Here is a 25,302-nt window from a genome sequence, read left to right as displayed (position 1 = left end):
GAACCTGCTATGCTATCTTTTTTTTCCTGCCATTTGTAGTCATCTCTCGAGGCACTCGGTAGTATGAAATGCGCGCGTTGTTGGAAGTTTGGTCACCAGGGGTTGCGCGAGCGGATGTGTTTTGCGGGGGACCTTCCCCCCATCCCCTATTACTTCTTTTTGACGCAAATCGTGATTCTGCCACAAGGCACGCAGCGATGCTTTTGTGTTTTGTTAATGGACTACTTGTTGAGCCTAACACTTTTTTGGTGGCTGGTGTATAAGTGGTCTTCTTCCTGTTCTTGCGCTGCTAAGCAAAAATGGAATAGGAGATGTGTACATTAAAAGAAGCGGAAAGGTGCATATTAAGAAGAAAAAAAATCACAGATGTTACAATAAAAGGCTTATATTCATATAAAACGCACTGTCGTGTCTTTCTTTGCTTGCGAGTGAATCGTGCCATTCGTGGGTTTTTGCACTCAGTCCAAGTGACTCAGGCTGCAAAGTACAACTGCATCTTGTCCATGGACTATGAGGCTTTTCCGTCTGGGATTCCACTGGCAACGCTTTATGTGAAAAGGCCCTGAAATGAAAAAAAGGGAGAACAGAACTTGAACAAATCATGGCATTATACAAGCTCGGAAAAAAAAAAACCCTGCCGTGGTTGGGAAACCTACAACAAGAACAGATTCTTTGCTCGAAGCTCTACCTTCGAACTTATTCAAGAGTTTATAGCTTTAAGATGTCTTTGATGGAAGCCTTGTGTTTGGTGCCTCTGCCAGAACCAGACCCTCTTTGAGCACTTGTTCTCATCGCCAAAACTATTGTGCCAAACTTTCGCGGCACATCCAGCTCAGCGACAGTGGGTCACATATTTGGTAGGAATGTCGGTTGGATAGGAGGTTCTAAAAAACTGGGCTCCACAGATTCTTTGCTGTCACCGAGTGGCAGAAATGTTCAGTAGACACTTGTTAAACTGAAAACGATGGGACCAAGAAAATATTGTATGTTCAATGTAATGATAGTTTTCTTCACTGAGCTGAAGAGGGGTGCAGAATGCATGCCAGCTTATCATATGAAAGGCAGTTTTAAGCAGTTATTGCATTTAAAAAACACTCGTACACTAAGAGTCAGCTGTATATGAAAGATGTACAACAGGGGTTCTACTGTATAAATCTAGGCCAATAAATCATGAATATAGCCACAAGAGCTATACTCATGCATAAAACTTATCACTACCCTAAATCGTTCCCGAGGTGTCCTAAGTAATGGCTGCTGCCAAAGTTCGCTTTAGTAATTTCAGAAACTTTTAATGGCTGGTGCTATGATAAATGAAGACAGCATGGTTCGTTGTACTCGTCTAGTAGCAGTAGTAAATATAATTGTTCTTGGTAGGGTGAAGTCCTCTCCTGCAACCTTCAAACAGGTCATTCGTGTCAGCATAGTAGTAACAGTAATTTCATGCATTGCATCAATGAACTGTCACTGATATATGCCATCTGTTCCATTGCTTTAGTGAATCAACTGACAGAACTATCCCCATAGTGACAAGACAATAATATCCAAAACTCACATTATCATTTTAACTGCAATGGCATTTAAGAGATCGTTTTGCACGAATTCTGGTGTTGGTGTTGTGTCATTCGTTCAGAGTGAAAAATTGGCGCCTGTGAGCAAAAATTTGAGGTGGATGCAATTACATGAACATCTTCGGCCAAAGTGTGCGCTAAACTATAGTGCCTAGAATATACGTACATATTCTAGGCACTATAAATGAACCCAGACCTTTAGCATGGCATGCAGGTATCCTATTACATAACCATCCACGCCTGCGCTTGAAACTGTTAAACTGTTTTGGAAATAAAGCCATACAAAAGTGTCGTGTAGTACAAGCAATTTTCTCAGCCACTTTCTTCCCGATAATGACTACTATAGTAGTCACGAGACTTTGTGCCAAAATACCAGTGATGACTCCCCTTGCAATCAACAAAATTTGGTCTCTCATGGAACCAATGACGAATACACTTCTGCTATAGCTGTGTTGCTTAATGCTAGATGGCCAAAACTTGTTGATGTGCCATTTGTGTCCTGGCTTTCATTTTGTAGCCATATTTTATTGTATTGCCATGCAGTGAAGCCATATTGTAGTTATGAGTTATCTTGTATTTTTTACATAGTGATACAAAAGGTGCCCAATGAAGTGAAACAATGATGCCGATTTATTCAGAAAAAAAAAGCTGTACACACTGAGCCAAAAAAAAATTTTTCAGTAAATTTGGTGCAATTTTTTTTTACTGTAGGGAAAGGGACAAACAACTGGCCAGAATGTGCGATGAGATCCTGGTGGAAATGAAAAGGCTGAGAATTGTGGCGACAGATCAAACATCCTTTTAACGAGCTGAGTAGGATTCGTATTTCTAGATCGCATATAAAAGTCAACAAACTGGCATGTTGCACAGCCTACGGAAGAGCCTTGAAGCTAGATTACAAAATTACTGACTGGAGCGCGCGCGCGCGCACACACACACACACACACACACACACATATATATATATATATACATATATATATATATATATATATATAGTCGGACACTTTCATGAGCATCATAACTAGCACAAAAAATTAAAGTATGTATATTATTATCTATCCTCGCTCAATTATATGCTTTTTCTGAAGTCTGTAAACCATGGATAAGGTCATACCTTTGCAGGGTACCTCTAGCGTGATTGCATTGGAGGGTGTCCACAAACAAAGGTGCTTTGCATAGGTGCAAATGGCAAGCTTGTCTGATTGGTGGTCCCACGCAATACCTGCGAGCAATTTGAGCATGGACAATGGACAGAGGCACATTTTGTTCACCTAGACTAGCAATCTCTTTAGAAGTCTATCGGAACTTGCCACAGTGGTCCAGTGGCTATGGTGCTCGACTGCTGACCCAAAAGTCGCATTTTGGTGGCTGAACATTAGAGGCCTGTGTGCTTAGATTTAGGTGCACCCTAGAGAACCCAAAGGCCACTGAAATTTCCCTCCACTGCACTGTCTGTCATCGTATTATTGTTGAGAGATGTAACACATCAACAATTACCATTATAGAGAGAGACAAAACTATATTTTGTTCTTGCTGGGGTCAAGGGAGGCAGGGGCCGGGAGACTAGCCCTACCGGTGCCCCCCTTCCTTAGGCGGCGGTCAGACCTTGGAACCTGGCGGAGTCTCAGGCCAGCTGGACTGCCCGGAGTTGGTGATCCGTGCGTGCGCCAAGCAGCATAAGCTCCCACTGTTCTGGCGTGGTTATCGTGTAGAATTAGCAGACTCGAAACGTTTGCAACAAGTAGCAGGTGTGTACTCGTGGCCCAAACAGCAGTTCATTACATTCACTACAATTTCGTCCATTCTCAATTTGCAAAGCTGCCGACAAAATCTTACAAATGTTGGATTCTCAACGAAGTCCAAGATGTATATTATTGTAGCGGCGAGAGAAGAGAGACGTGAGACGGCGTCGTAGGCAGCCGACGGGGTCGTGCCGATCGCGCCACTTTATTGCACGCCTGAAGAGGAGCCGCGGTGGCTGTCCACGTCCGACGCGCGAGGTGCGTGAGCTCGTTCTAATCCTCGCGCAGCTCGAGCTAGCATGAGCTGCGCGAGAGGCGCAGCGCGGTGATCCAGAAATGATGATGGTGATGATGGCACTACAGGGCTCCCCCCCTAGCGCTTTGCGCGATTTGAAGGCATATGAAAAAAAAAAGAGCGACAAATGCTATATATATGAACGACAATCCATAAAGTGTTCATTTGTAAAGTCCCGGTTGTCAGCGTTGATTGGCCATCGGTAAGCAGCGGGTCTCTGGCGGGCGACACTGGGAGAAGCGCAAGGGACGAAGGAGGAAGTGCCGGGTCACTGTGGTAGCCGACAAGCGGGTCTCACGGTGACCTGGTCGGACAGGCCGAGAGTGGACCGTGTGTCGCGAGGTCATGACAGGATGGTGGGTGACAATGTTGGCGCTGGGTGCAGAGGACACTATACTGCCGCCTGTCGAGATTAGAGGTCCCGACAGGGCCTTATGATGGTGGTGGTGGTGGTGGTGATGGTGGTCATGCGCCAGTATCTGCAGCTGGGTGAACGTCGGTATCTGCACCAGGGATTGGTGCTGGTCTGTCTGGAACGCACCCAGTGTGGGCTGGGCCAGCATGGTCTGCGTGGGCAGCATGGCCTGCGGCTGTTGCAGCGTCAGTGGCTGTCCCGGGACTATGGCAAACGAGGGGGGCGACATCATGCGTGGCGGTGCCAGAAAGATGTTGGGCCTTGGCCCCAGGTTCTGTGGGATGACAAGCGTCGGGGTGCCAGGCGGTCCTGGATGTCCCCCATGGGACCTGGGCCCCGTCTGAGGTCCCAGGGTCAGGCCCGTGGCATGGGGTGGCCGCAGGGCCAGCTGGACCCCCTGTATCTGTTCCAGAGAGCTCTGGGTCTGCCCCGATGCGTCTTGTATCAGAATCGGGCTGTGGCCCAGGCCCGGAATGTACTGGTTCAGCAGGAAAGTGCCCTGCGCAGGTCCAGCCGGAAACATGCCCGGCTGCGCTGCCGCGGGGTTCCCGATGAGCAGCGGACTCCCCGTGTTGAGCCCCATCGCGGCTCCGCGCTGCACCGTGGTCGCAGGCTGCGGCGCCGGTACAGGCGCGGGCCGCGGTGTGGCCTTGTGCTGGGCCGCCCGGGGAGACTGGGACCGGGTGGTCGCCGCTGCCGAAGGCGTGGTCATGTTCGCGCTGCCGCTTGACAGCTTGGGCAGGATCTGTGGCTGTTTCGGCTGGATGAGCCGGGGGGCACCAGAGGTGCGAGGACTGGGGCTGGCCGAAACCACCTGTGCGACGCCGGGTCTCGACGCAGGTGCCTGCTGCGGCGCCACGGGCAGAGGGGCGACGGTGGCAGTTGCTTTGGTGGTTGCCGGTGTCGACGCCGACAATGAGGGCAGGCTCTGGCTCCGCGAAGGCACGGCGCTGGGGCCCGTCGTAGACCACGAAACAGAGACAGGGACAGGGGCGGGGAGCGGGGACGCCGAGTGTGGTCGGCTGCTGGCCGGGTAGGTGCGAGTGGAATGTGGCGAGGCACCTGGCAGGCCATTGCTGGCACCAGTGGCAGGTGGCGGAGCGGCAGGGGGCACCGTCGAGGAGCTGACCAGCAGCTGCGGCGAGGAGGAGGCCGAGACGTCTGAGCTGGTGGTCGCGGAAACGGCGAGGGCCACGGTGTCGCGTGCCGTCGCTTTCGTGGAAAACGTGCAGGTAGCAGGTACGTGTGATGAAGCTCTGCACTGGGGCTCTGAGGGAATGTACCTCTCGGAGGGAAGGTCAGTCGCAGTGGGGAGTCTTCTACCTCACGGTCGTGATCAGGTGCAGGAGTGGATGTTTCTGCGACCGGATCAGGTGTAGAAGTAGTCGAAGCCGGGGTACCGAGGTAGCGGTCAATGGAGGGCTGCGGACTGGTTCGTACCTTGCTCTGCAACGCCGGGGAAACCTGCCTGGTGCGGGTAAACGGAAGCGGACGGTATGTGTTGCCGCTGCGGGCGAGCACCGCAGTGCAGAGGGCATCGTAAGGCTGCGGGCTGGTGCTTGAAGTGGCAGCGAGATGGCGCAACTCTACCGGAAGGGCGTCGAGAAGAATGGCGTGCATCAGCAGCTGGTCCGTGATGCCATTCACCGCAAGAACGGCGTCGAGCTGCATAAACCATACCTTGGGGTAGGTCGATTGGAACAGCGGCACTGGCGGGCAGAGTTGCGGGAACATGGCAGCGGGCCGTTCGGCGAAGGGCGTGTTCTCCGGGTCACCAATGTAGCGGCGAGAGAAGAGAGACGTGAGACGGCGTCGTAGGCAGCCGACGGGGTCGTGCCGATCGCGCCACTTTATTGCACGCCTGAAGAGGAGCCGCGGTGGCTGTCCACGTCTGACGCGCCAGGTGCGTGAGCTCGTTCTAATCCTCGCGCAGCTCGAGCTAGCATGAGCTGCGCGAGAGGCGCGGCGCGGTGATCCAGAAATGATGATGGTGATGATGGCACTACATTATCAAATGAATTAAATTGGTTAATCAGGCTGACAAGCTCAATGTGCAGTAAGGTGACTCAAACATGGGCGGAAATGCCTTGTTAGGCATTTAACATGAATACCACATAACCAAATAATTTAAATGTATCAGTGTTTGGTCAGGGCTAGTAATGCTCTACCACTAAAAACAAGTGACTACGTGGCATTGAAGGATAAAAAAAAAACTAAATCATGCTGCATGAAGTTCTTCCTCTAAACTTTAGTACATGTAGAAAACCCCAAAATTCAACGTACTCCATGTGGTCGTACCACACAATTATACCAGAAATCGTGACATGTACAATGAACTCTCAAACAAAGAAGCTGGGCCTTGATTTTCTCCATGTATAAGCAATCATCCTTCCTTCAATAAACCTTGGGATCCTTAAAAAAAGTTGCAAACACTTTGGCACAGTGTCTTATTTTTTATCGGTGTGCATCTTTCATAGTCTCATTTTTTTTATCTGCCAAAAAAAAAAACAAATATTGGTTATCCTAGTTTGAGTTAAATCGTCATGCAATTTAGCAGCTTGTAATGCAGAAATTAGGCACTGGCTTGAGGCAACCATTTTAATGGGCTAATGTGTGTCCCAATCCTGTAGTTGTAGTGCCCACAGGAGGAGCTGCTAGTCTCTGTTGCGGAGCTGCCACACTTGGTGCTGCATGCCGCTTACAAACGAAGCGAAGACCATTCTTGATGTTTCTTATGAAGGTGCGCTGCGAAAAAATTCACACATATCTACGAAATGGATGCTGCTGATCGAGGGAAGCTAGGTTCTAAGGCCCGTAATGTCTATGGGCAGTTGCTGACTAGTCTACAGACGGACGGACCGACAGACGCACACATGGACGGACGCACGGAAGGATGAAGGCATCGATGCACGGATGGAGGCAGGGCCTATTTTTAAACCATGCGTACGCTCTGTAGACAGTTTCACGCACAGATGTTTTGCACCTGCGTTTCGACTGTGCTCAGCACATAGACAGATTGATGCAAAAAGCAAATGCTCAACGAAACCACCATTTACTTGTAATCTCAGTAGGTGCACAGTTGTGATGCATGCAGCAGAACAAACCAACATCACAGTTGACAGAAGTGTGCACCCGCAGTTGTGACAGGACAGCAACCACAAAATGACATGCTTTAAGATATCCAGGTGTGAGGCTACTATCTTTGCCACTATTTTTCTTCATTATTTATTTATTTATTTATTTGCAATACTGCCAGTCTCTGCTGAGACCATAGCAGGTGGGCACTCAGTACAGATGCTATGATTGCTCATCATAGTAAAAACAAACTGTAATACAGAACATAAAAGCAACATTAGATGTCAAAAGTTCTTGCATAAAACTTCTTACGTAAGGAACAAGCTGAGGATGGGTGAAGATGAACTGACCTAAACTAATCTCTACATAAGGAACAAACCTGACAAATAGCAATATGCACACAAAGAAAAAGCTCCAATTGAAAATTGAGCCGCTGCACTGATGTTCATCGTCTTTCAATGAAATCACTTACACCGCAAGTAGCCTTAGAATTCAATGCAAATCAACTTGAAAAGACTTACAGGTAACAGGGGTAAGATGCACTAGCACAGCAGTTAGGATGAGCTTCCTGATGTCCAAGATGAAGACAATGTTCGGAAATGTTGCTGTAAGCGATGTTAATAGCAATATAAGTAGAGCCCATTGGTTAAGTGGCACCTTTTACAGTCACACAGAAGTATATATGACTGTCAGACCTTGTTATATCTTGAATCAGCTCCAAGGCAAAAAAAAAAAAAAGGCAGGACAATAATGCGACATTGAAAAATAATGGCAAGACTGTTTTTCATTTTCTTCACTATAACAGATCATTTGTGGGCTTGTGCAAATAGTGAATTTTAGGTTCAAAGTGAATGAAAACTGAATAGTGATTTTGGTCGAATAACTTCAAGTTAAATTCAAATAGTATTTATATCACATGTTATAAAGAAAAATGGGCATATCTGTCGTGACTCAACTAAACTGCACAGTATTTTTTTGACAATTAAAACAAGGGCTTGAGCAAATGTCATTCTCTGTGGTTCAAAGGAAGTGAAAACAACTTTGAAGTTGAACTTTGAGGCACAATTTGACTTTTGGTAGAAAGCAAATGACAACTTGTTTTGTTTTAAAATTTACTGTACTTAACACTCATAAGGTGATATAACAAGAATGATGAATCGATGTGAGGGTAATATGTTCATTTAACGATAAAGTGGGACTTTGCAGCAGTGCAAATATTTTATACACACACACACACGGACACATACACGTGTTCTCACGGCCTAGCATCTCTTAACTGCAGTGAAATCTTCTGTACGGGAAGCTACATGTGACTCGAATGCTTTAAAATGTTCAACAATTTAAATTTGTATCGAAGAAAGTTCTAATACACTAATACTCATTTGAATATTTGAAGCATTGGAACATTTGCAGAAGTCTAATATATTTGTCATATGCACAGTCATTCATTATAGCAAGGTTAAAATGTAGTGTTCTTGCTTTTTAGTGCTCAGTCATAACACCGTATTTGTATTCTACGACTGCCCTTGGCTAGTTGTTGTTTTCTTAACCTTAACACAGGGACAGCTAAAAAACAGGTCAGTGAGAACTCCCTGTTAATAAGCACTTTCTTTGTTAAGTGCTTCACTTAGGTTATCGTCCCCTCAAACAATTAAGGGGAAGAAATTTGAACTTTCGTCTGTGTTTACTTCGGTGGATAAATGGTTGCACTGATTTTCCCATTTCCCAACTACTGCAGCTTTTCGCAGACCCATGGAAAATGTGTTAGAAGGGTCCTACTGTCCATCTGTACAAACACTGACCTGATATTCGTGCCAGGTAGTTCTGACTTGCACTGAGCCTGACGGCTGTTTGTTGCGATAACGCATCCGAGCCGTCGCCGACCCTGATCAGGTATCCAGGACTCACCGGCCGAATAGGAACAACCTCATCTGTGACCAAACGTGTACAAAGTGAATGAAACGGGGTTGTGCCACCTTAATAAAGTGCTTCGATTTCTGTACACTTACAGTAACTTTCAATGGGTCTTGGTCCCCTCTTTATGGTTTGTTTAGTCTTGACTTCCTTATATATAATCTGCAAAGAGGAAGTGGGTACTTGTACTGAAACATCGAATGGCAGTTTCCAAAACTTGAGGCCTACCAGCAGGCTTGTTTGTTAGGTGCTTAGACTAAAGATGGGCATGGCGACCATGTCGGGTGAAGGGAACAGGGCATACAGTTGCTCACTGTCATCTCGGGTTTACAATGACAAAAATGACACAAAATACAAGGCTATTGTATGAATGAATACTGTTTTCCTGTCCAGGTATAGAACAATACACTATTAAGAAGCACTTTTTACTATTGAATGTAACCACTGACAAACCTGTTTTTCTATATTCCTTGTGCGCTCTTTTATTGACAGTTGCTATATTTCAGATCTTTAGAATAGAACAACTCAGAAGCCAGAATATTGTTTTTGCTCACACAAAGTGTGCAGCAAAAAAAAAAAAAGAGCAGCATGGCATATTAGAGGCAAAAAACACGAAGCAAGTAATACAGCACATGATTGAACATGCAACATTCCTCAGATAGCTGTAATATGCAAAGAAGTTATTATATGGAGGTGACATGGATTTGCACATGCACAATGTGCACATATGCACAAGTGCATATAATGCACACATTTAAATGGGGAAACTCACTGTGAAACATGCAAAGTTATGATTTTCTTGTGATTCCATCGCACGTGCCAGCTTTCGGTATTTCTACCTAACAATGAGAGCCATCGAGTAAGATTGACACAGATACCTTCAAAATATTTTGATTAGGGATGCACAAGGCACCCCAGTTTTAAACAATTTCAAGACAATAAATGAGGGTCACACATTCACTACTATGCTATGCCAACATAACATTGTGTTTCTCCCTTAGCATGCGAATGAAATACCTAACATGACCACAAATACCATCGAACATGAATTTCTCAAATTTCATGATTCCACTTGCCATGCTGTTGTCTGTGAGCACTTCCGGGAGCTCGTAATCAAGCAGCTTGCCCCAAGCAACTGTCTCGAGCAGCATTATCTGTGAACAAACCGTCCATCAGTTATGGTTTTTGCCAGCTTACCGCAACTGCCAGCTAAATACCTTGTCGTCAAAACTCTCAAGCAGTACCACCTGGCCGAAGTGCGACCATGAGAGTGACTTGATACCAATAATCTCTTCATTAAGACCGAACGAAGCAAGCTTAGCGCCAGCAGTGCTGTAAACATAGAGCTGAAACTGTAGAAGAGAAGGAACAAGAAAATTTCGAGAATGTGATTCATATATACATACTTACAATATCCAAGTGAAAACGTAACGATACAAAACTTACTCCTGTTCTCGGAGACTCCCATATGCAGAATGTCTCAGCATTTGGAGCCCATAAGAGGTCGGCGATATCTTCGGATGCCACTGGGAAGTTCTATGGAAAGCACATTTGAGTTATTTTATGGAAGTAAGCTAATCATCAGATTACTGAGCAGACAACCACTACCTGTCTCACTGGTTTAATTTGTGAAACAGCATTGACCGTAACCAATACAACAGCAGTGCAGAAAAAGTAATTGTGCACACTGGTGTCATCTCCACTATTTAGTGGCGAGCATTACAAGCGCTGTGTCACAAGGTATGTTTTCCTCAATATGCATGTCGATTGGCACTCTCCCGTGAGGGTCCTAAAGGCTGTTAGGGTTTTGTTGAATAGTGAACAAATTATCTATCTACGTGCCGCAGGGAATAGCTACTGTTGTCGTTAAACATACCCAACGACTATTAACCGAGCTGCTGTGCGACCTGACATTTCACCCTAGTTATTCATTTTGTCCAAATGCTTCTTTATTTAAGAATTTTTCATTTTCATGTATTGATAGGAATTACATGGGCTTGTTACACAACCCTGTTTGGTGCACTATAGTAATTAAATGCACTATCATGCAACGTTCAAACAAGTTTCCAAATTCTGTTAGTAGTTATTGTAAGGATCCCTACTGATTGTGTAAAAGGTTGCTACCATGGCAGTAGCCAATATACTAAATCTACAAAAAAAAAAGTAACAGATCAAAATATGCAAAATGCATTACACTTCATCAGTGTATACATTTACGTTATTGCTTAAAATAACTGATGAGAATATGTTAAATGAAGTTGTAGAGTTCTAGGAAATTTTATTGGAATATTATAATAAGAATGTAAATAACAGGCCTTGCAGTGATATCAGGTGGCTCTGCTCAGATTGGATGGAGTGGTCTGTTGTTTGACACATATTAGTGGTAAGAGTTAACTAACAGGAAGTCTATGGCCAATATCATGCTTGCATATAACAGTACAGCTACACAGAATGAACATCTGCTTGACAGAGTGCAGAATTAAAAAAATGAGCTCTTCACCGCTGTTTTGGGCTCCCACTAGAACAAACAACACCAAGACTTATCAATACCAGTTTGGAAGCCTCACCTGTTGGAGAGTCCATGTCTTGCAGTTGATGATGCTAACAAAGTCCTTGGCGTCTCTTCGCTCAACTACTGCCAGATGTTCACCGGATTTACTGAATGAACGCAGAGACAGGGGCAACTTGGCTTGCTTTAGGTAAAGCACAGACTTTTCCACCAAAGACCAGACTGTCGTCCTGATCTAAAATGGTGATAGAAATGCCGAAGGTTACTATGTTCACGTCTAATCATCGCACAATGACTGGCTGTACAAGACATCTCATTATAATATAAGTTGTGCTATGACAAGGCCTAAGAAACTAGGCGAAAGCTCGCATGCATAATTGCGCCACTCGAGAAAACAAAGGTCGATTATCTGATGTTTGCAGAAAATGATTAGAGTTACTGCTTGGCGCACAGACTAAACAGTGAGTGCAAAGGGGCCATAAAGCAGGCTTAATTTGTTTACTCGCTAGGTTCTCTATACCTAAATTGATCTAATAGAAACTCACCTGAAAATCCGCTGTTGTTAAGATGTGCTGACTGTCAGGACTCCAGCATGCACTTATAAGCCCCAGCGACCCTTCCGATATCCTGCATTTCCAAGTTGTATCCTCCGGATGCCACACCTAATATTTTAGTAAGAAATGCAGCAACGTCATAGAAACAATCAAGTGTGTTCATTACTTTACAGTGGAGTTTTCTAAGCGTACTCACCTGTACTATTTTGGGCTTTAGCAACAAGCACAACAGCAGCTTTGAGTCGGGAGACCACTGTTGAACGACGAGACAGGCAAAACTGTAAGCGCTTGAAGTAGTGAACCTAGCATGTCGCTATGCAAAGTGCAGGCACTCGCAAAACAAAAGTTTACCTCTATGGTGTCAACAACGTCAACATTAGAAATCGTAGCTATCTCCTGGAACGTGATAGAGTTGTAAATGGTAACTTTTGCGGCGCACGGGACAGCCTGTAAAGAGAAGTAGTCAAGTCGGTAATCGACAACGCTACATCACGTTTGGTGCACCTACCAAGTGTTTTCCGTTTGGCGAGAATGAGCTCAGCGCTGGAGACTCCTTCACGACCCGAGAGAAGCTCATGATTCAGCAGATTCTGTTCGTAGTTAACGGGGTTTTCGAAACCATCCCGTTGCGAAGGGTTTCAAAACACAACCATTCGCGCTGGACGGGAATAATGCACGCATTTCTATTTCGACGGTGGACGTCTCAACACGCGGCGCTTTAATTTACCTTGCATAGATGCTATGTCGATGGCAACGAAAGAAGCATAGTGGAAGCGAGGCATTAGTTACTTAACTGCTCACTTCCTCCTTTCCTAGACCCCGGTAGTGTAGCGGTAAAACGGAACGGGAACTTCGGCGCCTGCTGGAGTCCAGTGTTTGCTGGTAAGCACTCCTCCACGCTGGTAAGTGTCAAACACGGTAGGGGAATAGGAAGCGAACGCTAATATGCTGTAGAGTGCACTTAGAGCCACTTGAATCCGCCTATTCCACGTGTAGTTTTGCGACGTGGCGCAGTGGCGACGTTTAGCGCTGCCTGAATGAAACTGGCACTTGCCAATCACATTCAGGTTGTCAATTCCTTCGCATCAAGTTCGCGAGTGTGACAAGCAGTTGCACAGGTGAACGCGCAAACGCACAACGCCCCATGGGAGCGAAAGCGCGCGCAGTTTGACCGAGCGAGGCGCGGTGTGGGCGTGGTGCTTTGCGACTTACGTCGCTTTCCTTCCTTCATACCAGGGCCGTAGCCAGAAAGGGGAAAGCGGGGCTCGACCACCCATTGTGTACGTTTGTGCGTTTGTTCATATGGACGCGTGTATGTGAAATTCAAAAACCTGAACCCTTGGTATACCACCCCCACTCTCCTGGTCTGGGGGTTCTTCGCAAAAAGGGGAATACTAGTCAGGTACCAGATTATACAGAAAATTTTTCCAACTGCAAGGCTTTTGGAAAATGTTATCCTTGTGAGACAATGCTTGATTTTCTGATCTGTACCGTGCTGAAAATGGTACTCAGTCTTCGATTTCATGTTTGTGAATAGCGGTAGGTGCCGTCGACAAACTAGAGCACTTGGAGCGCAATCGCGGTGTGTGGGCTCCGCCCAACCCAAAGCGCGCCACCACCTTCTATGATCACGGGACAACTACGGAGCAACTATTAACGTTACTTGGCAACTAACGCAGCCAGACTAAAAAAGCGGGCGTGCTGCTTCTTTTGTTTGGTCATGCGACTACAAAGTTGTCTCCGAGTACAGCGCGTCGGGGAGCCTCCCGCATGGCAGTTATGGTGGCTAGAAGGAGCATATGGCAGCTGTGAGTCTGGGAGCGCGTCGTTAAAGCGAAAGCGCGTCAGAGAGCCATTCTCCCACAAGTAAAATAAAAATAAAAAACAAGGTGTACATGCACGTGTATGAGCAGGAGTTACAGTCATTAAGCTGACTGTGTGCCGCGGCGCTTTTAAATAAACGCTGTTTAGCGCCAATTATTCTTTCCAATTTATCAACCTTCATATTTCGTAAAAATGTGTGAAAGGGCGCACGTATGCGCATACTTACCGAATGGAAGATGGTACAATCTAGGTGACTAAAACGTCTCAGTTAGCTTAAAGGGACCCTGAAGGAGTTTCTCGAAGTTTTGTCCGCGTTTAGGCCAGATCACCGTCAAACCATTTGTTCTACAAATTCAGCGACACGCTGTGTACCAACGCTGCTATGTTCGATTTGATTAAACCCTCCTTCTCGCCTCAGCCTTACCTCCTCAACTCATGAGACACACTGACATTGCCGGCGATCGCAGAGCTCGCATGAGCGCGCTCGATGATTTGAGCTTCGCCCATTCTAGACCTCCAAGATTGTACGCCGACAGGTTGCGCGCAATCTGGGAGGCCACAATGAAGATGTCCTCAATGAAGATGCAGAAGGACTAGCAGCCACACTGGCGAAAGGCGTCGATGACATGCGCGCCACTTCTCCTAAGGTACAGGTAGTTATATGCACGATACCGGAGGTACCGGTGCGTGATAGCAACCTGCAAAGAGCGGTGGTCAACGCAAATCAAGAGATATGGCGGATGAGTCGAGAGAAAGGCTTTGAGGTGGTGGAAATAAACAGAGAGGTGCATAGGTGGGGGGGTTTTCAACGAGACAGAATTCACTTCGATGGGCGGCTAGGTCATGAGGTGGGTTGGCGACTTGCAGGACGCGCAGTAGCTTTTTTGGGGGGCAAGCGAGCCCTTCGGGGAGCAGGATAGCTAGTAACGAGGAAAACAACCAGGGAGACTCTTTGACAGCTGGTATGGACAGATACGATTCCAAAGTGGCACCAATATCTAAGACAGGTAGAGTCCGGGGCATAAATAGACGTAGCCACGAGCGCCGAGCCAATTCAGACATAGGGTATATTAACATGCAGGGTGGTAGGAGCAGGCTGAAGTGGGAAGAGATAGAAGAACAGCTAAGGGAAGAGAGGCCGATGGTATACGGTTTCGTAGAAACACATCTCAGGGACATGGAACAACCTCCGAACAATCCGGACTACGCGTGGGAATATTGTAACAGAACAGAAGGCAGCAGAAAGGGGGGTGGTATTGGGGCATTCATTCATAAAAGTACAGACTGGCAAAGGGTCAAGCAGGAGTGCAAGGAACATTTATGGCTAAAAGGGAAAGTGGCAGGTCAAACGACACTCCTTGGTTTCGTGTACTTGTGGACGGGAGCAAAGGCCAGAGAGGAAAACCAGGCAATGGTAGAGTGTATATCAAAGGACATTCAGGAGTTAGGAAGAGAGTGCGAGATAACTATACTAGGAGACATGAATGCGCACATAGAAGATATAGATGGGTATACCGACCCGACAGGCAAAATGATCATGGATATGTGTGAAAGGCTTGATTTGATCATTTGCAACAGTACCGAGAAGTGTGAGGGGCAAATAACATGGGAGGTAGGAAGGCTTCAGTCGACGATAGATTATGCACTGATGTCACATAGGATGTACGATAAGCTCAGGGGAATGCACATAGATGAAGGTGGCTCCAGAAGTCTGGGTAGCGATCACAAACGTATCAAGCTAAGTTTTGGAAGATCAGTGAAAGTGGGAAGCAGACAAGATGAGCAACTACAGGAAAATTTTTATCCAGAAAGGCAAATTGAAATAGCCACTAAACAAATTGAGAAAGTAATCACGGAGGATAACAAGACAGTGTGGACATACACGAATCTAATTAGACTCTTTGAGCTAGAGCTTGTTAAGACGCGTGACAAATCACCCCGGAAAAGAAGACACAAACCCAAAAGTTGGTGGGATGAGGAAGTTAAGAGAGCCATAGCAAAACGTCAGGAAGCCTCTAGGGAACACAGACATGCTAAGCAGCGGGGTGAACCGACAGATGATGTTGAAAGAAAATGGGCAACCTTTCTAAGCTGTAGAAGGGATGCATCCCTTCTGATCAATGAAAAGATTAGAAGGAAGGGAGCTCAGTGGCTGGCAGAAGTACATAAAAAAGATAAAAAGGCAGCTGCGAAATTTTGGAACCATCTAAACTCCCTAAGAAATGAGACGAGCCTAGAGCAGAGTTTTATAACTACAGCCCAAGGTGCTAGGTTAGAAGGGGACGAAGCTATTGAATATATAAGAACAAGGGTGACAGAAAAATTTCAACAAAGAAGTACTTTATGCACCACAATAGACAAGGACGAATCAAGTGGTGCAATGGCTCCATTTTCACAACAAGAGTGGGAAAGGGCTGAGAAAAGGGTTCCTGGTAGTACATCAACAGGCCCAGATGGCATTCCAATTAGGCTGATAAAGACATTAGGTCCGAAGTCTAAGCAGGCTTTGAGAGAGGCAGTGAGCAAAATAATAATCGATGGTGAAGTTCCCAATGGATGGAAACTTAGCAGGATGAGCATGATCTATAAAGGAAAGGGGGAAAAAGCTGACATAAACAACTACCGTCCTATAACAGTGACATCAGTGGTCTACAGGCTGGCGATGCAAATTATAAAGGAAAGACTGCAGGCGTGGATAGAGGATGAGGGGGTGCTGGGGGAACTGCAGAATGGGTTTCGGAAACACAGGAGGTTGGAAGACAATCTGTTCTCACTGACGCAGTGCATCGAAATAGCAGAAAAGGAACACAGGCCCCTGTGGCTAGCATTTTTGGATATCAAGGGAGCGTACGATAGCGTGGTTCAAGAGGAATTGTGGGGAATACTGGACACACTAGGCGTGGAACATGTAGTCACTAATCTTTTAAAGGGTATCTATAAAGGTAACAAGGTAGTTATAAAGTGGGAAAAACAGGTATCCAAGCCTGCAGAGGTAAAACGGGGGCTTAGGCAGGGGTGCCCCCTGTCACCCTTATTATTCATGATGTACCTACAAGGATTAGAGGCAAAATTAGAGGGAAGTGGACTGGGCTTCAACCTCTCTTTAGTCAAACAAGGAAAACTTATTGATCAGGCACTACCAGCATTAATGTACGCAGATGATATAGTGCTAATGGCCAACAACAAGGAAGATTTGCAGAGATTGATGGACATCTGCGGTAATGAGGGAGATAGGTTAGATTTCAGATTCAGTAAGGAAAAATCAGCAGTCATGATTTTCAATGACAACGAAGGTAGTGAGCTTAGAATACAGGAGGTCATGCTAGAGATAACAGATAAATACAAATATCTGGGCGTATGGATAAGCAATGGGACCGAGTATCTGAGGGAACACGAAATATACGTGACGACTAAAGGTAACAGGAATGCCGCAGTCATGAAAAATAGGGCACTGTGGAATTACAATAGGTATGATGTTGTGAGAGGAATATGGAAAGGGGTCATGGTTCCTGGGCTGACGTTCGGCAATGCGGTCTTGTGCATGAGATCAGAAGTTCAAGCAAGATTAGAAATTAAGCAACGTGGAATAGGTAGGCTTGCTTTAGGAGCTCACGGGAATACACCAAATCAGGGAGTACAAGGTGATATGGGATGGACATCATTTGAGGGCAGGGAAGCTAGCAGCAAGATAGAATTTGAGAAACGATTGAGAGAAATGGGGGAAGAGCGTTGGGCTAGGAAGGTTTTCAGCTACTTGTACATGAAGAATGTCGATACAAAATGGAGGAAGCGAACCAGGAAGTTGACTGGTAAATACTTAGAAAACAGCAGGTGGCCAAACCAAAAAGAACTATCGGTTAAGAAGAAAGTGAAGGAAACGGAGACTGACATGTGGAGAATGGGCATGATTAAAAAGTCCGCACTAGAGATCTATCGAACTTTTAAGCAGGAAATTGCCAAGGAAAGGATCTATGATAATACTCGGGGTAGTTCTCTACTGTTTGAGGCCAGGACGGGAGTACTGCGAACCAAGACATATCGGGCCAAATACGAAGGGGTAGACACAGTATGCAGTGCGTGTGGAGAGGAAGAAGAAACTGCCGAACACTTGATAATGTTCTGTAAAGGGCTTCACCCTATAGTTGAGGATGATGGCGCAGAGTTTTTCAAAGCACTGGGATTTAGGGACAGCGAGGGCAAAATAGACTTTAAGCGGGTAGACTTAACTAGAAGGAGGTTATCTGATTGGTGGCTAAAGTCAAGGCACGAGTGAAAATTAAACCCTTCACTGCGAAGTACGAATCCTCAACTTCATTATTTAAAGGAAAAAAAAAGATAAATGTAATGGTTAGTTCACCAAGTATTACGGCTAGGTGGCGTTAGCCGCCGCCCGATCTAAAGGGTACAGCCACATCCATCCATCCATCCATCCATCCACACAGTGCTCACACAGTGCTCTCGGCAGCACGCACGCCGTCTGGCAACAAACGCAAAGATTGCGGAGTGGTTGACATCTGATCTGACAGATGCCGCCACCCTACGATCCGATCTTACTTTCGTGCATTCCATGACCAATCAGACCAGCAGCCTGGTTGATGTCGCGTTACGAGAGCATGTCGTTCTGCGAATGGGCGGTTGAAAACGCGTTTGGATGAGTCGCAGTGATCCTAGTTTACGCCGAAAGCTCAAATTGGTCTTAAAATAATTTAGAAGTGTGGCAGCTTGGGCTAGTTGGTATGGCACGACGATAGTTATAGCGCGAGAACAAAACAACGACACAGAGACAAGAAGGACAGCGCTCGTACCTTTCGTGTCCTTCTTGTCTCTGTGTCGTCGTTTCGTTCTCGCGCTATAACTATCGTCATAAAATAACGTTCAGGACTTGCCTTGGTTTACCGACCCAGTGAGTTTGTACGAAATTGTCAAAAGCATTTCAGAGTCCCTGTAAAATTTCTGTTTAAGTTGATCGGAATTAGGCGCCATTTACGCGAAAATAGTTAGTAAGAAACATACATTCATGTTTGTGACGCGTCGTGACGATGCAGCAGGCCCGGAAATCGTTACTCACGAGAGCACTGCTCGGGCCGAATTTTTCTGCCCGGGCCCGAAAAATCCGTGTGCCGGCCCGCCCGAGCCCGGCCCGGGGTTCTTAAATACGGCCCGTACCCGGCCTGGTCCGTTTCAGCCAAATATGCCTTAAGCATAAAAAAAAAGCACTATCCAATATTCGGTTATTCCGTTGCTACCTGCAGCACACATATAACTTCTAAAGAGTGTTTCGAGAAATTATTTCAGGGCCACAACTTTAATTTATGTGTATAATTCCAGTTATGTACACATGTAACACTTTTGGGAAATAATTTCAGAGCAATGTCAAATAAAGTTTGAGTCATAGCTGGTTCTCTCATCTGCCCAGTGCTAACCACGCTACGTTGTTTTTGCATTTCAAAGAAAGACTAAAGTAATGAAGTGAAAGAAAATGTCATACATTTATACTCCGACTCTATATAGAGTTAAAAAAAAAATATTCCCACCCGTATTTTCCCAGGGGGTGAGCCCAAGTAAATGCATCGCAGAATGGGAGGGGGGTGGGTGGTATCGTGTACTGTTGCGTAATTGGGTATAGTTTGGCAATGTCTTATTGTTCATCATCATCACCATCAGCCTGACTACTCCCACTGCTGGGCAAAGGCCTCTCTCATGATCTCATGATCATACTAATCCCGTACTCATTTCGGTTTACCCTAAGTTAATTAGGTCATCACGCGAGACAGACAGACAGACAGACAGACAGACAGACAGACATATAGATAGATAGATAGATAGATAGATAGATAGATTAATGGTTCCTAAAGCACGAAAAATAATTATTCGCAAATAAAAGCCACATGTCCGCCAGACACACTTCGACGAGCAAAGCGACAGGTATTATTAGAATATTTAACAAACATACGGCATGCAGTGCCAACGCCTCCTAGATTTCCCTTGCCTGCCGGATTATCGGCGGTCACTAGGGAAGCAGCGGTCGTCGGAACTACGGTGGTGGCGCCACTCAAGTAGGGGTGTCTTCAAATAAGTTTTTACGTTTTTTGGAGCTTATATGCAACAAAAATAACGCAAAAACGTTTTCAAAACGCGTAAACGTAATTATAATTAACCCTACGTAAGTGACACAGTCATTCAGCAAGCAACTTTTTCAATATAAGGCATAACCTTTGAAATTAGTAATAAACGCCAAAACTGCTAATCTCAAAGGCCAAGTACAAAGCCCCTCACTCCTACGTAGGCAGCGCCCTCGTAGATGACGGGCGTTTCGCGCTCATCTGACAGGCAAGAGAAATCTAGGAGGTGTTGGCAGTGCACGTCGCCCCCTCATGTCCCGATAATGTAGCGACTATGCAGCTTGCGAAACTACACGAGGCAAGCAGGTTGGACCTCTGCAGACGCCAACCAGAGATTAGCTAAGCACGTATACAACCTGTATACGTTGATATTTTACAAGAGATGGGGATCCCGTCGCCAGTTTTGATGCGTGTTGCTTTTCTTTGATATAAAAAAACACAATTAGCCACGGGAAGAAGCTTCAAAGAATTGAAAAATTCTCAACATGGGTCGTCACTGGAGCCTTCAGAAATTTGTGCAATAGAATTTGTCGATACAGCCGTGACAGTGCACCTCTGCGTTACAAAGGATACTGCAGCAAATCATCGTCATAATCATCACCTGTTTTAGATCTTTTACTCACTTTAGCCGCGGGAGAGTTTTTACGTTCTTTAGTGCCGTGCGCTTGCGCTTTGGTAATTTAGTACGCCTATAAATAAGTGACAAAATGTAGCATTGACGAAGGAGGCCGTAAAAATAACCCAAAAATATGCTCTATACAATGGGAATACAAGTTAAGTATTATTTGCTAATGACCAGATGCTACATACATGAAGCTGCCTCGCTAGCACAACAAATCGGCAACATTGGCATCGATAGGCGCGTCTGAGATGAGTCACTCCACAACATGCACTTCTAGTGCACGAAAAATAGCTCCTTATTTATAGCGGAGGGCGTGAGATCTTTGCTGCATACTCGGGATGTTTCCCGAGATACGCGTACATAATATATACACAACTATAGGCAATATATCGTTGCTCTTGCAGCAATACCAGCTGGTAAACATTTCCTTACACGGTACTCAAGAGCATCTTTTACGCAATGGTGTAAACTCATATTAAGCAGGACTGATAGTTGGGCTAGTTGGTCATACATTATGGGCAGTACCAGCGCACAAACTCACGAGACGAAGACAGCGCTTGTTTGTATCTCTTCTCTTCGTCCCGTGAGTTTGTGCGCTGGTACTGCTCATAATAAGGTTTCATAAAATAACGCGTTGCATGCCGATAGAGCAAGTCTTGGCGTTGTCTACTGTATAATTACTGTGTAGGCTAATAGACTTAAAGTGCTCTAAATTACCCAAAGCCCTCATATGCAGCGTTTTAAATAGTGTCACATCGCTTCGTTAAACCCCACAAACCAAAGTAAAACAGCGTAACCACGTCGTTATGCCGGTACGTATGAGACCCGGGCCTGATTCGGGCCTGACGCAGGCCCGGGCCCGACCCAGGCCCAAAGCTCCCAGGCCGGGCCCGATCTAACGGGCCGGACCCGTCCCTCGGGCCGAACCTGGGCTTTCGGGCCGCAAAAAAAAAAAAAAGATTATATTAGAAAGTATGATAACCCAGAAATACTGACAAGATACTTGATTTTGGTACTGAAGACTTTCTAGAGCGGAACACTTGTCTACATTGATAAGCTCCCCTAGTATACTTACCAATCCACACATGATCGCTAAACTTAGAGAGCGCTTACGGAGTCAATAACGTACGTGGCAGCTGTGATCGATCATATTCGAATCGAACACAATTGCGACGTTCAATGTTCCTGCTCTGCATGTGCTCGAGACATTGTCAATCGCTGGCGTGCGATGCGAGCTTCCGTATCACTTCCGTTGAAGCTAACCGCTGATTAGGGAGATTGGCAGACACGATAACTGAAGTAGCGAGCCCAGTCATACGCCTGACATGTTGTTATGCGCTCCATATTTTTAATCCGACGGATAAGAAAATACAGAAGAGGAGAAAGGAAACGATATAAGAGGCGTAAATGTCAGAGGAACGTCTTAACAAAGACAGCATGTTGGAGACAGTCAGGGGAAAGATTAAAAAAAAAGATTCTGAGAGAGCACTGACGAACAAAGCTAGCAGATAGACATTTTAAGAGCGGAGATACACCATAGCTGCCATCTTGGAAAGAATATAGATATGTCCGCATTAGTTGCGTGCCGCGTGGAGACGTGCACATGTCTTCTTAATACTCGGCCGGGCTAACAAGGTAATTTTTCTTCTTTTTGTTTGTCTGTTTAGCAGAAATCGGTAATTTAGTTCTAGCTAGGTGTGAAACTCCGAAATCGCTTGTTTGTCGACCATAACTACCGCCTCTGGTTTGTTTGTTAGAAAACGTTGTTGTCGATTTAGACTACTATAGGTATAGTCGACCGTGCACGAACTTTGCAATAAGACTGATTCTCGGGCTACGAAACACACAACGCTCTTTTGCGTCCTCTTACAACTGCAATCAATCACTATGCCAACGCAAAAAATTTGCGTTAAAACTAATGAGCTATCGGCTGTGCGATGTCAGCACGCCATATGGTCGAAACTTCCGGAGCCCTCCACTACGGCTTCTGCTCGCAAATATTTATCGGCGTTGCCTTTTCCGTGAAGCTGTTTGTGCCAGCTAACTTATAGATATAACTACCTGATTTTAATTATCACGCGTAGCGTACTTATGGGCACCTAAACACGATTTGTGAACAGTCATGTACTATGCCTTTTCTATCATCGCCAGGCGAGGCGAGCTTTTCTCAACTAACGAAGCGTTCCTCCTGCGAGAAACTAGTAGCTGGTTTCCGTTTCTACCTTCATGCTTCTGTCAAATATTTGCAGTATTTCGCTTTTAAAAAGGGCGTAGTTTCGATTACTGCACGTTGCTTCAAGCTGTACGTGTAGCCTAATTTATACCATCGCGTTCGCACGCAATAATGCGCGCAGTTACTCATTTTACAAGTAATCTAAAAAGAGAACACTGGTAATGAATGGTCGCGCTATAATATTTGGTTTTACGAACTTTGCGATATTTGTGTATGGTCGAGAAACTGCAATATTCGTTGATTACGGTAAACCGAGGGTCGAAACTGAAAGCCAGAAAGAACAACAAGTATCAAGTGCAGTTGCGGAATTTGCCTTATAGGGACTCTGAGGAGGAACAAAAAAATAATTGCTATCCTGGTAATAAACTACTCCTTCACGATACTAAAAACATCACGTTTTTTTATTTGTGAAAAGACTGTTGACAAGCGAGAAAACGCGTGAAAAAAAAAATACGGGTGGCGACGCCAGGTTGAAGTTCCCACACCAGTAGCAGTCATCGATGGCGTATGCGAGGGCTTCCGTAGTTCCTAATCGGTCAAAATAAAGTTCTTTGTCTTCAGCGGACGCAAGAAACTTAATATACCAAGTTTCCAAAAATCTCGTTGAGCCAAAATAAAGTGCTTTTTCTTCTGCAGGCGCCAGCGACCTAATATAACAAGTTTCAGAAAATTTAGTTGAGCCAAAGTACCCCCCCCCCCAAAAAAAAAACCCGCTTTGAAATCCTTGCGTCACCGTCGGAGATTTCGGCGGGTAATTGACACGTAAAACGTTTGACCCTGATTTTCGCGCTTATTAGTATAGACGTGTTGTGATGAAATTCACGACGATAGAGTATTGAGAGTGTAACTTATCGATCTAAGCCAATTTATTGTTTCTCCTCTTTGTCTATAAAGGAGTGCACAGAAGGGCCGCACCCGGCTTGCCGGTCTGGCGCCTTTGAGCTTTCGCTCCATTTATTCATTTATTTATTCTTTTTTTCGTCTTCGCAGTTCCGCAAGGTACTGCCCTGTAGAAGTTTCATCAACAGCATCGGTGATCGAACAGCAGCGAGCGTCATGTCGTCCTTCAAGGTGCGACCGGCGCGACGGGAAGACGCCGAGGTCGTGCTGGCCATGATGATCGAGCTGAACGACTTCCAGGAACTGCCGCCGCCGCTGATCACCCTGGACGGACTGCGGCGGGACGTGTTCGACAACGAGCGGCCTTACGTCAGCGTCAACCTGGCCGTCTCGCCTTCGTCAGACGGTAACGGCGAAGTCGTCGTGGGCCAGGTAATCTTCTTCGTCATATTCGACGCCGTGTTGCTGCAGAAGCTGGTTTACATCGAGGACATCTACGTGCGTCCCGAGTACCGCCGCCGGGGTGTCGGCCTCGCCCTCTGGAAGTCGGCGGCCGAGCAGGGAGTGCTTCGCGACTGCGACGGATTGCGCCTCGAGGTACTCGGCACCAACAAGGAGGCCGTGGACTTCTACGCGAAGCGAGGCGCCAGGGATCTCGGTCCCGTCTGCGGTTTCCAGCACTTCAAGCTCGTCTGGGACGCCTCCTCCGATGGCATAAAGGTGTGATGGTGGCGCGACACTTTCCCACGTGCTTGCAGCGCGCCACTCGACACTCGCGAAACACCGCTTTCCTTTTCCTTCCGTGGTGGTGGTGGTGAAAAACATTTATTTATGGAAGTCAAGTACAGGGAGGGTGACGAGTGGTCCTTGAAAAGCGTAGTGTCTCTCTCCCTTGCTAAGGTGAAGGCTTGGGCAAATTGGTTCACTCAAACAGCACTCTGTCCTGTATTTTCTGTTTCTTCCCTGTCGTTCTCGTGCTGTATTTTTTATGTTTTTTTTTCTCGCGCCGACCAAATGCTCCCTGCACTTTTCTCGCCGCTGTCGCCGGTTGCCCGTCCAAGCAAACCACCAATCAGAGCCTGCTTTTTCCCCCTTTTTCTTCTCACATCGGCGGATAGCAACCGGACATTTTTTTTTTTTTCCACGCCACCTCTCTCCATCGGTCGGGGTCAAGTCACGAGCCAGCGGGAGCATGCGCCTTGATACCTCCACGCTTGTCATAATTCCCGCGCCGTCAATGTGAACAGCTGGCCGCTGCTTGCCAAGCCGAGGCGCCGACGGGCGGCACGCCGCCGTGACATGCAATTCCGCCAGTGTGCACGCACCTTTACGATTGAGACGGCACGCGGCGAATCATTTCCGGCCGCACTGCGTCAAGAACGAAAAACGGTGTCCTTTGAACAGCGTTCTGCAACGCTTTCAATTCAATTCCAAGAACAGCTGTGCAATAACGCGTTCTCCCTCGAGGCTCACTCTATTCGAACCATAGTGAAGGAAACAACAACATAGGTTTGTTTCCTGAAAGCAATACTCTGCCAATACTCAAACCCTCCACCTGAAGGCCACATTGTGCCTGCATACTTTGT

At 46.1% G+C, this 25,302-nt stretch overlaps 2 protein-coding genes across 4 annotated transcripts; one reads left to right on the top strand and one right to left on the bottom strand.

Moving 5' to 3' along the window:
* Positions 1–369: 369 nt before the first annotated feature.
* Positions 370–12,804, bottom strand: LOC119175473 (WD repeat-containing protein WRAP73). 2 transcript variants are annotated; one of them, XM_075889426.1, is made up of 13 exons: positions 12,584–12,804; positions 12,427–12,522; positions 12,272–12,328; positions 12,067–12,183; positions 11,580–11,756; positions 10,459–10,548; positions 10,230–10,364; positions 10,089–10,166; positions 9,108–9,174; positions 8,901–9,029; positions 7,620–7,703; positions 2,686–2,793; positions 370–562 (listed from the first exon to the last, which is right to left on the bottom strand). In XM_075889426.1, the coding sequence occupies exons 1-13, from the start codon at positions 12,650–12,652 to the stop codon at positions 459–461; spliced, it is 1,311 nt and encodes a 436-aa protein (XP_075745541.1). In that variant the 5' UTR covers positions 12,653–12,804; the 3' UTR covers positions 370–458. The 2 variants fall into 2 exon arrangements, with proteins under 2 accessions (XP_075745541.1, XP_075745542.1); XM_075889427.1 differs by lacking the exon at positions 2,686–2,793.
* Positions 12,805–12,818: 14 nt separating this feature from the next.
* Positions 12,819–24,857, top strand: LOC119175504 (thialysine N-epsilon-acetyltransferase-like). Of its 2 annotated transcripts, none has more exons than XM_075889429.1 (2): positions 12,819–12,957; positions 23,867–24,857. In XM_075889429.1, the coding sequence occupies exon 2, from the start codon at positions 23,933–23,935 to the stop codon at positions 24,440–24,442; it is 510 nt and encodes a 169-aa protein (XP_075745544.1). In that variant the 5' UTR covers positions 12,819–12,957; positions 23,867–23,932; the 3' UTR covers positions 24,443–24,857. The 2 variants fall into 2 exon arrangements, with proteins under 2 accessions (XP_075745544.1, XP_075745543.1); XM_075889428.1 differs by having other exon boundaries at positions 12,843–12,977.
* Positions 24,858–25,302: the final 445 nt, after the last annotated feature.

Source organism: Rhipicephalus microplus, chromosome 3, assembly GCF_043290135.1.
Source record: "Rhipicephalus microplus isolate Deutch F79 chromosome 3, USDA_Rmic, whole genome shotgun sequence".
Taxonomy (NCBI): Eukaryota; Metazoa; Arthropoda; class Arachnida; order Ixodida; family Ixodidae; genus Rhipicephalus; species Rhipicephalus microplus.
The sequence above is the reverse complement of the archived record's forward strand: the minus strand, read 5'-3'. Positions and strand labels throughout refer to the sequence as shown.